Source organism: Aspergillus vadensis (genome assembly GCF_003184925.1).
Source record: "Aspergillus vadensis CBS 113365 unplaced genomic scaffold BO88scaffold_27, whole genome shotgun sequence".
NCBI classification, from domain to species: Eukaryota; Fungi; Ascomycota; class Eurotiomycetes; order Eurotiales; family Aspergillaceae; genus Aspergillus; species Aspergillus vadensis.
The window spans coordinates 38712-51842 of NW_020292065.1; the positions used below are offsets into that span (position 1 = coordinate 38712).

The following is a 13131-nucleotide window of genomic DNA, read 5'->3' on the forward strand; positions in this document are numbered from 1 at the left end:
ATGTTAAATATTCCTGTATTGTCTCATTCCAGCCGATACCACAACTACTGCTTGGACTCATCCGTTACATCGTTGCGACACCATGGAGCACAAATCCGTCGAGCATGCCGAGTTTGTCAGTTCAAGCAAAGCCTGTCTCGAGCCTAATCGACTAACGCCTGCCCGGATAATGACTCCCGAGCAATTTGCCCTGGCAGAGAGGAAGCTGAAGAAGAAGCTGGATGTGCGTCTTTTGCTCTGTGTTTGGATTATTTTTGTGATGAACTACCTGGACCGAGTAATTCCCCCTCCCTCTGCACCTTTCAGTGGGCCTCATGATAACACGACATATGTGGTGTAGAACAACATATCAGCCGCAAAGATAGCCGGCATCGAGAGCTCCCTTGGTCTAAGCAGCACGCACTATGCTACGGCCGTGGCTCTGCTTTTTGCTGGTTACGTGCTGATGCAAATTCCATCAAATATTTTCCTGGCCAACCTACACCCTTCACTCTACATCCCATCCGTTATGGTCATCTGGGGCATGCTCTCTGCGCTGGTAGGAGTCGTCCATAAAGCAGCCGGTTTGTATGCCCTGCGGCTCCTTCTTGGGTTTGTTGAGGCAGCGTTCTATCGTAAGATTCCAACCTCCTCCCGTGGGACACTCCTGACATGACTCTAACAGCCGGCGCGCTCTTCCTCATCTCATCCTGGTATAAGCGTTCCGAAATGGGGGTCCGCAGCGCTTTTCTTTTCTCCGGCTCCCAGTTGGGAAGCGCATTCTCCGGGCTTATCGGTGCCGGCATTACGAGCGGTCTAGACAGGGCCCGAGAGCTCGAATCATGGCGCTGGATCTTTATTATCGAGGGCTCAGCAACCATATTTATTGCTCTTATGGCCTTCTTCGTCCTCCCAAACTACCCCTCGAATACCCCCTGGCTAACCCAGGAAGAGCGTGCCGTTGCCGAATGGCGACTAATTGCGGATGCCGGTCAGGTTAACAAAGATGATAAACGCTGGAGCTACGGGTTCCAGATGGCTTTTAGCGACTGGCGGCTGTACGCCTTCGCGCTTATTTTCCTTTGCATCCAAGTCGCGAGTGCGACATCTAACTTTTTTCCCGCCGTCGTTAAGACGCTAGGTTTTAGCATGGTTAATACCTTGCTGCTTACTGTGCCACCGTACATGGTAGCCCTAGCAATCTCCATAGCTAACAATTGGTCTGCCAATCAGCTTCGCAATTCGTCCTTTCACGCTATCTGGCCACTTTCAGTTGCGATTGCCGGTTTCATTATTGCAGCCGCTACGCTGAATACGGGGGCGAGGTACTTCGCCATGATTTTTGATGGTAGCTGGGGGGCATGGCTCGAACGCTGTCGTGCTGGCCTGGACACAGAAAACAATGCTTCGGCCTAGAATTAAGCGGGCCTCGGTTGTGGCATTTGTTAATGCCTTTGGGAACCTTTCGCAAGTACATACCAACTTTCTTACCTTCAACAAACGAAACAAATAAAGGGATTACCATGCTAACAGTGCTTTTGCAGATCTTCTCCTCGTACTTCTACCCCGACAGCTCCGCTCCGCAGTACGTAACCGCCATGGCGGCGAACTCAGCCTTCTCACTCGGTGCGATTGTGCTAGCGATATTTATGCGATTTGTTCTCCTTCGGGCTAATCGGCGCATCGAGAGGGGGGAGTCAACCGTGGCGGAAGAGATGAAAGGTCAAAGTCAGAGGGAGATTGCTGGTGTCTCTGATGAGGAGCGCATCGCGCGAAGGGAGGGGTTCCGATACATTGCCTAGCCTAACCAAAAGCTCGTGTATTCTGGGGAGTACTGCTCTTCCATCATCTCTATGCTCCTTTGTAGTTACTGCTTTGTGACAATGTCATCCCTCATAGTTCGATGTGTTTCCCCTGACTTGCCACAGTGGAATCAAATATATCTAGTCCTCAGAGCTTTTGAAGGGGGTATTCTTTCATTGATCAGACTACTAAGTAGTCGCAATTTGACGGCAGATGACAAATCAGCTTTCTTTGGATCTCCTTTGCTGAAGCCGCCTCTTAAAAGACGGATATACTATGCGACGCGAAGGACTGGATAGCCAGGCCAATGCAACAAAACTTTATGTCACTTATCAACCACCCCTACCGCCCTCTAAACTCTTTGAAAACATCTTCTACACTCCTTCCTGCCCTGATTGCCTCTGCACACTTCCGATCGGCTTCCACAATGTCTGGAATAACGTCAAGCACGTCCTCCACCGTCTCCTTTGGAACACGCACAACTCCATTCAAATCGGCCACGATATAATCACCCGGGTTGATCCAAGTCTCCTGATGTTGAGAGTGCAGCCGCACGGGAACGTTTACTTCAGAAGGCCGACAGACTGCCCCACCAGCTGTTGTGCCGGCATATCTGGCGAACAGCTGTACCATTTAACGTAGCTATTAGTAGTGTTGTTGGAGCCAGGGCGCCGACGTGTTGGCCATGAGAAGAAATAAGACATACAGGAAATTTTAGCGCTCGGTGCTCTCCTAAATCTCGTACGCGTCCGTCAATCACGACCCCGGCTGCACCTACCGCCTGTGCCCGCAAGGTCATCAGCCCACCATAGACGGCGTTTACCTGTGGTAAGGGCTGGGATATAACAATCACAACTCCGGGTGGGACCATATCAATCTACCTCATAGAAACCAGTCAGCCGACACAGAGCTGTGGGTTTCCATGCCCAGAAAAGAGACGTCACGTACATAGTTTCCACTGAGTTTCGGAGCAGCTTGGTCATCTGTTGGCACAAACTTCACCGTGAATGCCTGGCCAACGATCTTGGTCTCTCCGGCTTGGTAGTCTGGCGAATACAGGGTGAGGCCTTCGAGGAAGCCTCCGTCTGGGTGTTTGAGTTTACTGAGGCCATCCGCAACCTAGTGTAAGTCAGCATTGATTACGAGTTGCCCAGCAAGTACCAATGTGTTGGGTCTGTGGATGGTCGTGGTCTTACGTCGCAAGCGCCCCATTGTTTGAGACGCTCAATGATATCTTGTGACTTGCTCGCAGGAGTCATTTTTGAGATAAACCCGCTAGTATTCAGTGAAGATGATGTCTGGCTGAGGTCGCTGAAGTGCATCCAATCGACTTTATGCAATTTGCAGGCGTCCTGAAGGGGCGATATCGGCAATATCGGCTGATCCGACGGGCTTCGGGGATTTGCCGTCTCGCGGGAGAGAGCCTCGGCCTACATGAGTGTGTTTCGATGAACGAGTCAAGGAAATAATGAAACAGTCTAGCAGGTCATGATATATTTACAATTCAACAATATAAAGGGAACCATTCATTCGAGCTACAGAAATGTTGATTTCGACGATATTCTGGGGACCTGCTCATCGTCCACTACAACCTGCGACAAAGTTCCCCTAACCATCAAATCCAGGCATAAGCTCAGAAGTATCCCAAACTTGTGGCTGACAGGGGTCCGAGCCCCAATCATTGAGCCAGCCGAGGTCAAAAAGATCTCGGAGGATGCCCAATTCATCTATCAACAGCGACTTACCGTCCTCTTGCGGCACCACGCTAACCCCATTTCTAAGCTGTGTCTCAGCGGTTGGGTGCGTTGTAACGTCATCCGCAGTCGCAGATTGCCTTTGGTTCTCAGCAGTCTCGCGCATAGTTTCGTGAGTTAGGGTAATTAGTCGTGAGAGCTTTTCGCACGGCTGCTCTGCTACAGACCACCGCCGTCTAAGGAAGGTAAGGAGCTCCAAGGCGGAGTCTACTCGGGATAACGGAACAGTCACTGGCGTCAGATCTCTCACCGATGGGTAAGCCCAGAGGCAGTACAGCACTGTAATGGCAGCAACAAAGATAGTGTGGGCAGAGAGCCACGACCACTCCATGTTCATGAAGCGGTGAAGCTCCGTGTTGATCTGGATTATTTTCATTGCGCTACCAAAACATGCCTCTATGGCTGCGAATGTTGGATATGGCAGCTGAGGGCTGGGTCGGTAGAGAAGCATGATGCACTGGTGAAATTTGATCTCCAATCGTTGCACAGTTGTTCCAGATAGTGAGCTAGGACCGCACACGGAACGCCCGCGCTGCTGATTGTGGACTTCAGTTAGGAGATCTTTGCAGGCTTGATCTGTGTCCCGTTGCCAGGCAGATATGTTTGATGGCCAGGGAAAACGGCGTGGTGAGCGAGAGACGCGGTATATCATGAGCTTGATCTCAGCAGTGATTCGGTCAAACCGTAAGGAGTAGATAAATGCTAGGTATGTCGACGGTGTCTGCTCGTACAGATGCCTGTTCATTTCAGGCGCAATTCTTGCACTATACCACCGGGTTGCTGCTTCTTCAACTTCATCACTTGCATCCAAGCCTGGGAATGGCTGATCGATGGCCTCATCTCTGAGGGTCAGTGGACGACCGAGGATAGTGGTTAGTGTGCGATCCATTGAGTAGGCCGACCAGAAGATGGCGCTTCGTCTTTGTGCGGCCACACAGTATGTCGCCGAATTCAACTCTGCGGCATCTAAAAGACAAGGTCAGAAATTGTGGCGCATGCATTTTTTGCGTCAACTCACATCCATTCCGCCGTTGAAGTCCAAGGTCCAGACAGCTTGCAATGATAGTGTGGAGCAGATACCAAGCATTAAGACCATCTGGACTATAGAAGCTGTGAAGAACCATCAGTAACAGAACTTGTACACCCTCCACGCTATCTTGAAGGCAGATCTGGGAACTGTGAGTCATGGCAGAGACGAAAAGGTCATTGGTATCATAATCGGACCCTAGTCGTACTTCAAGGAAGCGTGCCCCCAAGGAAAGAACAAGGCCCACTTGCGCCGCAGCTAATCTGATAGGAAGCGGATGGCTCCATGTGGAAGATTCATTATACTTCTGAATCTGGCTTAGGAGCTGATAGAATCCTTGCTGTGAGATAAAAGGATAAAGACATGTGCCCTCAAAGTAAGCCTCAGCATATTGCTGGGATTCGGCCGGAGAGGGTAAGGGGATGGGCGGAATGCTAGATGCATCTGAGCTAAGGGCCCGTCCTGTCGCAGTAGGAAGACGCACGCGAGGCTCTTGATGCGTGCCTTGGCCTTGGAGTAGCGACAGTGGGAGGCCTTGGGATTGCGGTGCGCTTTCATAGATAAGCCGAGCAAAAGAAATACCAGATGATGGTCCTAGGTATTTTGGTTCTGTGTTGTTGGCGAGGGACAGAAGGCCAACTTCATGAGCCAGCGGTTGGTTGCGAGTGATCTGGGTCGAGCCCGAAACGGCTGGTGACTGCACGGGAGGGCTGTGGTGTTCTTGACCCAGGTCAATGCCATGATGCTCGGCGACTACAGGGGCCTGTGTTGGACTTGCATTGTTCCCATCAAACAACGCATTTTGATTATAGGCGCTTCGGCTATTGTCGGTACTCTCAGCATTGTCAGCACTATCGCGTAAGGGCGATGCCTCCAGTCTCTCCAGCTCTCGAACACGCCGTTCCAGATAGTATAATTGACTAGCAAATCAATGGATATTAGCAGATGGCATAACACCAGGGAGGAAAGCCACCTTCTGGACACAGCAGACGCAGCTCTCCCTTCCAAACAGTCCACACCGGCCTTCGCACAATTCGAGCATGCGGGTACGGCGCCATCACAGCGGACCTTTCGCTGTCGACAGCGGACACAGGCCGAAGGACGCCGTTTATGCCGAGTCGGAGCCGTGGGGGTCCGCGTGTTAGAGGATCTATTTGCAGACGGGCGGACCGCTGCGGCTGGATACGATAGTAGGCTCCGCTGCTTCATCCTGGCATATCTGGCTACAGTACAATAATGGGGTCTCGAGGCCGAAGGAAAGGCGGGCAGAGATTCGGGTATTTCGCTGTCAGAAAAAGGCAACAAGTTGATCGGAGGACAGGGCGGGGAAAGGAAGACTAGTAGTCGGCTGGCAGCCGAGCCGAGGTGCGCTTCACAATATATACGTACTAACTAGTGGTTAGTTTGGGCATCGGTCCGTTCGCCATTCTACTAATAACGAGTAGACCCGTAATATCATTCCGCCAGCCTCGGACAGATCCGATGGACCACTCAGCAGTCTTCAGTTCTCAAACGCAACCTCTTCTGCCGAACTCCCAGCACAGATATTTGCGGGGTGAGAGTGGAGATGCTTTGATCTGAGATCCGGGGAAATCATCAATATACACCTTAAAGATAAAAATGGCAACTTGGTGGGACTGCCGGTAGCTGCTGGTGTCTTCAATTTCTCTGCAACTATGGGTTTCAAGTTCGCTGGCTTCACCATTCTACAGACAGTGCGTTTGTTACGTACAATAATAGGCTCCTCTAACATTGACAGTTGTTTCTTCTCGTCAGCATGACAATCGTCAAGGCTAAAACCGGACTAACAGTCCCGGAACATGCTTGGTTATTCCCCTGGCTCGTGGCCACCAACTATTGACTTTGATGTTGACTTGAAGATAGGGACTCTCATATTCATATCATCGAATCCGACAAGTTCCCCCTCAGTCCAGATAGAGGTGCGCGCTGTTGACCATTTTCAAAAGGTAAGCCCAAATTTGACCGACTTGCCTTGGCAGACTACACCCCCCAAAGCTGCGACTCGGGAACAGGCCCTGGTATTTGAAGGCTCCATCGGTATTCAGCATGCCGTCATTGTCTTACCCAGCGTATATGGAACCAATAACAGCGTCCTTATCGACGCCCTACGCTCCACCAATGGTACTTATCGAGGCGTCTGCGTCTTGGACCTCTCGGCGGAAATTGATAACACTACCCTTCAGACATTTCACGACGCTGGTGTTCGTGGAATCCGCATTAACTATGGCAATGAAGGAACAGACGCACAGATTACCTCAGATACCATTCGCGCGGCGTCGATCGCTCGAATTCACAACTGGGTCCTGCAGTTATGGGTCCCTATCGCCTCCTTCAAGTCCCTTCACCATATAATTCCAACCCTGGGGGTACGCGTGGTAGCGGATCACTATGCTCACGCAATGACAGCTTCCCGTACGGGCAATCTAAACAATGCGATTGATCCCTTCAGCATCACCGGGTTCCGTGAAGTGGTGGACCTCATGCGACGAAACCACCTTTTCGTAAAAATCTCGGCGCCGTACCAGAACTCGCGGGACGAGCCGCTGTACAGTGATCTGCGGGTTATCGCGGAGACACTTATTCTGCATGGACCCGACATGGTGGTTTTTGGCAGCGACTGGCCGCATACGGCGAGTAAGGAGGGGAACGGGGCTGGAGGGAGATTGGTTGAGCAGGAATTTAGGGACGTCGATGATCAGGCTATTCTGCAACAGACGCCTGTGTGGGCCGGAACGCAGGCGCAGGTGAGGAGGTTATTCGTGGATAACCCAAGAAGGTTATGGGGGTGGACCGACACGGAGTCGTGATATGAGACATTATGGCAGGAGTGGGTTGTGACAGGCACCTGTTGATCAATATTGTGTTCCTGCCGCTCGCTAATGCTAGTCTATTTCATTAAGCGGTCCAGGTAATGGAATATCAATTCAGCTCTCGACCCCTTACTTGAGCTTTGTGGCAATGAGAGCCGAAGCATGTTTTCTGAGTTATCATCCCCGATAACATCGATTTCTATTTATAAGTGGCTTTGTCTTCATCAATGCAGTAATGCATCATGTCCCATGACCACGTAACTTTCACATTCAATGTGGCATACAATGTTAGTAAAATACATCATGGAATGAGCAAAAGCTACAAATATCAGACGTAACTACCTTGTCTAAAAAGGACTCTTGTAGTTTCCAAATACGTTCAACGGCTGCGCCCCTTTCACAATATTCCCCAGTAAGCACCGTATTCTCACCCGTTCGCAGACGCAGCAATAGCCGTGAGATACGCCTGATCTTGGCGTCCTGGTCGGCTGGGGCCTGTTACGTTCTATACTCCTTGAGCCTCTCATCAACGCGACTGGTAGGAATCGATGTCTTAACGGCTTCATGTTTATATCGAACAGGGCAAAGTCCGATCCTTCTGCAAACCGGCGGACGTCGACGCAAATCGGTGCCGTAGCACCAATTAGAGCAGCGACACTCTCGCATTCAAGCATTACCTTCCCGTAGGCGGGGTTTTGGAGTTTATTTTGCGAGATGGCCCGGGAATTGGATGTCACGGCGACAACACCATTATAAGGGGCGATGCCTTCGGCATGGTTGAAGCGCGTGACGGGAAGCATACTCCAGTGCTGGGGATGCTCTATAGTTGGAGGCATGACGGTGATAGTTGCCTCCTCACCAGCGAGAAACTCCTCAAGCATGGCCAGTGGCGATTCACGAAGGAGGGTCTGGACATGTTGTTGTAGCTGGCCCTTATCATGACACACTTTCACTCCATGGCTACCGCGTCCTCGAACAGGCTTGCCAATGATTGGGTACCTGTCGATATAGTTGATAATCTCACTGATGTTTTCAGGACTCACCAGCCAAGAATTTGGTAGGGTGTAGCCTCCAAGCTCCCGTAGTTGATCGTTCAGATAGGCCTTGTCATCAAAGTTTTCAACCAGGCCTGGCGGCTGACCCACTACGTAGATCTCAGAGGGCACGGGTGTTGGTTTATAGGATGTTTGAAGTGGGTGAGAGGTGAAAGGAATGATGTTAGCCCACAAATGCGTGGCGCCCTGCTGGGCCGCGCTGTAAATCCCTTCCTCCGTTTTTGGGAACGCCCGGCCTTCATGGGAGGAGACTGGGGCCGAAGGATCTGACTTTATGACCTTCACGCCCTTCTGCAGAAGGGTGTAAGCAATGTCCGCGCCGTAATCCTGATAGCCTTGGGAGGTATTCAGCTATAAGCATGTATCTGAGGGTACTGAGGGCTTACCACCCGTCTTGCGAGGCTTTGTGACGCCATTGATAACGGGTGGGTCAATAGCCTGGTGGAGAACGGCCACGGTCGGAGCCTTTGTGCTAAAAGCACAGATGGCCTGAATAGACTTTTTGACAGCTCTTGAGGCGAATATGGTAGTAGTTTGTTGGAGTCAGAAGCTGAAAGGGTTGATATAACGGTTATTTGAGACTGTGGTGGGCCTGCTGGAACTCTCCGGCCTTCTGCTTTCTTCCGCGCCCCGGGAAACTCCGCATTGCGCCATCTTTTTTCGTCGAGATCCCGAAGCTCATTTCTAAAGAGGACTATGATTTATGTGAATTAAGACTTAAAAAGCTATTATAAGGCTAGAATACACCGTTTTTATGTCGAAAATGCACTTTGATGATCGAACCTGTAGGGGGTTCTGTGCTGACATTTAACGTCCTTACCAATAACGCCAGGACGATCCATGGAGTAAGCACCAACATGTGCACTTGCTGACCTGAGAGGTGAAACTGTCCCGTGGTTTAGATTTGGGAAGTAAACAGCTAAGTGAGGGAAGTTATGTCTTTCTCCTCTTCATGTTTTCAGAGGGAAATGTCACAATTAAAGGAGGTGTGATAACCGTCCAATAAGAAAATAAAGTCACTATATTCTTTCTGGCAAGAGTGGAATCAAGATACCAGTTATATGGTGGTAGTAACATTATCATATATGGTTCTTAACCTCACCTGAAACGCAAGCAAAACGATGGCACCAGTGTGAACAAGTAGGATTACCCCGGACCCCCATTCAATCTGCAGGCTCGGCCTGGCTCAGACCAAAATGTTTCGCCATGGTCCCGATACCATTGTAGTGTCATTGTAAGTGCATCATCAAATGAAACTTTCTCTGTCCACCCTAAATGTCGGAGCTTGGAGTCATCGGTCCAATACATCCGGTCATTGAAGGGCCTATCTGTCACAGTCTCGAGATATTGTTCACACGCATCCCTCGTACCTGGGTGAAACCACCGTAGAATTCGTTTCGCAACCTCAATGACTTGAATATGCTCCTTTGAGGAGATATTGTAGGTCTCGGATACAAGACCTCGATGGAGAATGAGATCGAAAGCGTTCACAACATCGCTGGCGAAGACAAACCCACGAACTGCGTTTCCCTCACCATGTAAAGTCATACGCTGGGAACGTAGCATTTGCATCGCAAATTTCGGGATGAGTTCTAAGACAAGATACGTCAGGAACCAGCAGCCCTCGAGAATTCCATCAGGGAGCTCTTACTCTCAGGGTACTGACAGGGACCGAAAACATTGTTGCAGCGAGTTATTATGATGGGCATATGGAACGAATACCGATAGGCGTTGGCGATCATCTCAGCAGCGGCTTTGCTAGCTGAGTATGGATTAGTCGGATTCAACCGATCTTCCTCCGTAAAGGCATAGTCCTGGTTTGTCCGGTTTTCCCCGTATACCTCGTCAGTAGAAACGTGGATAAACCGTACGACCGTCCCAGCCTGTCGTGCTGCTTCCAGAATAACATGGGTCCCAGTCACGTTGTTCCGAGTGAAAGAGACAGGGTCAACCAGAGACTGGTCCACGTGGGAATTCGCTGCGAAGTGGACGATGGCATCCACTGTAAACTGCTGGAAGACAGCTGTTACCCTGTCGGGGTCGCACAGATCGCCTCTGAGAAAGTGGAAGTTGGGAAGATGCTCGACGGGGTGTATGTTGCACTTGGACGCGCAGTAATTGAGGTTATCAAAGCAGACTACCGTATACCTCGTTCCGTATACCTGAAGGAGGTGCCGAATGAACCAGCCCCCACTGAAAATGCAGTGTTAGTTCACCTATCGATGTCTCGACATCCGCATAATCATGGCCCGGTAATAGACTCACATGAATCCTGCGCCCCCAGTAACCAAAATGGTCTTCACACTTCTCATAGCATCCTCATCTTCTGAGCCATTGCTTTGAACTCCTACCTGTTGGACAGTCATCGTGCCGCCGGATTTGTGTAATGATTGTCCTTAACAACTACAATTTTTGCACAGAGTTTTTGATCATCTATATATTAAACATTAGCCCCAAGAGACAACTATAGCGTAATGGGCACTGTTCTCTCTGTGTATTGAAGGAATTTAACATAGAATTTGCTTTTCTTTGTTCCAATATTGGGGAGTGGGACACCTTCACCATATCGACGCCTCTGCGCCTTCGAAGTTCAGACAAGTGTGGGTGTGGAAGTACCCTTGTTCCGTATAGCCCGAAATCGTTCCCAAGTCACAGTTGGTGCGGATTGAACAGAAAAGGCAGCGTTAAGGTAGGTTATTGTGGTGTGCCACGAGCGGAGATCTATCTATTACTTTGAATCCCGAGCAAACGACATACCCTATCGAACAGTTTCGACACTGCTCCGCATCACCTTCAGGTCCCTGCAATAGTCAATTGAATTTCAAACAATAAATTGAAGTATACCTCATGTCCCAGGACTATGCCCGCATGACCAAACCTGACCTCGGCTTTGCAGTTCTCATTGTCGCGTTTTTGTCAATGTGTACATGAAGACAGTAGTCCTTGAGTGTCTTCATGCAGTCAGCGTAACTATCTGGCATAATCAATGACAGATGTGTGTACAAGATCCTAGGCACCAACGGATACTTCCTAGTCAGCCTGACAAGCAGAGCATGTTCTCCACTGCTACCCCTGTAAATCCTGGCCAAGACAGATATATCTCTGTTCGGCGTTCACTTATAAATGTCGTTATCTGTGTCGATATGCACAAGAATGTACATACCATTGATGCTGATAATGTCCGATTAAGATTGCAAAAAAAGAAGTATTTCTCCCTCCAGGGAAGCTGGTCCGCTTTGCTGAAGATGCTGGCCAGAGATCAGCTCTCCCGCACTATAAGACACAGTTCTGTAACAATTGTACCAAACTATATAACGAAATGCACACAGCCATATGTAAGATACATTTTGTGCTGTACAATGAGTCTTCTACCTGGGTTCGACATATGCTTTTGTAAGGGTAGATCATATTCAATGGGAACGAAAGAAGTGTTTGTGACCACGTGGAGTAAACTCGGGAATTAGCAAGGATCAAAGCATAGAGAAACAATATCTCCAAGACTTTGTAGATGCTCATGTTAGGCGTTGTGGACCTTCATGGAGCTGCAAGCATGGTCAAAATTGCATGAATGGCTCTACCACGACAGCGGAAACTCAGACAAGGGTGTGCAATAAAACGAGATAAAAGCCCGAACTCCCTCTCGTCACCATGCCAGTCCTGCTAGCAACTCAAGTGAGTCATGGCTGAGGTCCAACTTATTGCCACCCTGCGACCAGCCCCGGGAAAGGAGACTGAGGTATGCGCCCCTTACCTCACGCTTCGTCAGGCATCGCTAATAATCCACTGATACTCACTGATATATCAGCTTAGAGACATCCTTTGCGATACGGCACGTCTTGTGGAGCAGGCGGAACCATCGTGTTTGGAATTCCTATTAACAGAGCATCATCGAGTAGATGGTACCTTGGAGTTCAGAGTCATTGAAAGGCATGTGTCGCACGGGCCTGGTTTAGGTCTCTGTAGGATAATCAGTTGACCGGTTACACAGATGGGCCGATACCAATGCCCTTGAGCACCATCATAGTCGCCCCTGGCTCCGCCAGGTGTATTCAACATTTTTGGATAAGCAGCTATTAGACGGTCCAGAGCAGATTGAGATGCTGACAGTTATTGCTGGGTTTGCCGTGCGTTAGAACAGGTTTTCATATTCGAGATACTGGAAGTATATCCCTGCAGAATACATTTGGACGACTACAAACAATTAAGGGTATATACTGACTGCAAGAACCGTCATCGATGTGGTGTAACATTTCGGACCCGGATATGTGCTTTCATGAAGAATAAACAACGTCTCTTTTGCGGCCGAATAGAATGACTACTTGTGCCACGACATAGGCAGGAAGTGCGGGCGGAGTGTCCTGACGGACGTTATTGAACCATTGCCACTGGAACTGCAAGCCCCAATGTCCTCGATATATGGAATGAGCCACAAATACAAACCCCGATATCCTTGGTGTGACACCGCAGTTCAAATTAATGGCTTGAGAAACCTAACCAAATTCCATGCTATTTTCCTGTCCTCCAGTCAATGCCACGACGCAGCCTGGGAACACAAGATATGTCAGATTTTACGAAGAGCACTATAATCTATCATCATGATAAGAATGCAAGTGATGTGAAAAGTCCGCGATCTCTTCTCCGTAAGCCATTGTATGACGTTGATACAAATTCCACCTATTGAA

At 49.6% G+C, this 13131-nt stretch overlaps 5 protein-coding genes across 5 annotated transcripts; 2 read left to right on the forward strand and 3 right to left on the reverse strand.

Moving 5' to 3' along the window:
• Positions 1 to 82: 82 nt before the first annotated feature.
• BO88DRAFT_428986 (MFS transporter) lies at positions 83 to 1781 on the forward strand (the record flags this gene model as incomplete). The annotated part of the gene is made up of 5 exons (XM_025709113.1): positions 83 to 277; positions 341 to 614; positions 665 to 1304; positions 1396 to 1450; positions 1524 to 1781. The coding sequence occupies 5 exons, from the start codon at positions 83 to 85 to the stop codon at positions 1779 to 1781; spliced, it is 1422 nt and encodes a 473-aa protein (XP_025558721.1).
• Positions 1782 to 2124: 343 nt separating this feature from the next.
• Positions 2125 to 3041, reverse strand: BO88DRAFT_471808 (RraA family protein; the record flags this gene model as incomplete). Its single annotated transcript, XM_025711716.1, has 4 exons — positions 2125 to 2406; positions 2489 to 2659; positions 2731 to 2901; positions 2979 to 3041. 4 exons carry the CDS (start codon positions 3039 to 3041, stop codon positions 2125 to 2127), a joined length of 687 nt encoding a protein of 228 aa, XP_025558722.1.
• A 349-nt stretch (positions 3042 to 3390) lies between these two features.
• BO88DRAFT_471813 (fungal specific transcription factor domain-containing protein) lies at positions 3391 to 5990 on the reverse strand (the record flags this gene model as incomplete). The annotated part of the gene is made up of 4 exons (XM_025711717.1): positions 3391 to 4502; positions 4555 to 5483; positions 5548 to 5763; positions 5953 to 5990. The coding sequence occupies 4 exons, from the start codon at positions 5988 to 5990 to the stop codon at positions 3391 to 3393; spliced, it is 2295 nt and encodes a 764-aa protein (XP_025558723.1).
• Positions 5991 to 6340: 350 nt separating this feature from the next.
• On the forward strand, positions 6341 to 7391 carry BO88DRAFT_428989 (amidohydrolase family protein; the record flags this gene model as incomplete). The annotated part of the gene is made up of 3 exons (XM_025709114.1): positions 6341 to 6390; positions 6448 to 6503; positions 6580 to 7391. The coding sequence occupies 3 exons, from the start codon at positions 6341 to 6343 to the stop codon at positions 7389 to 7391; spliced, it is 918 nt and encodes a 305-aa protein (XP_025558724.1).
• A 2204-nt stretch (positions 7392 to 9595) lies between these two features.
• Positions 9596 to 10815, reverse strand: BO88DRAFT_471815 (dTDP-glucose 4,6-dehydratase; the record flags this gene model as incomplete). Its single annotated transcript, XM_025711718.1, has 3 exons — positions 9596 to 10041; positions 10101 to 10642; positions 10715 to 10815. The coding sequence occupies 3 exons, from the start codon at positions 10813 to 10815 to the stop codon at positions 9596 to 9598; spliced, it is 1089 nt and encodes a 362-aa protein (XP_025558725.1).
• Positions 10816 to 13131: the final 2316 nt, after the last annotated feature.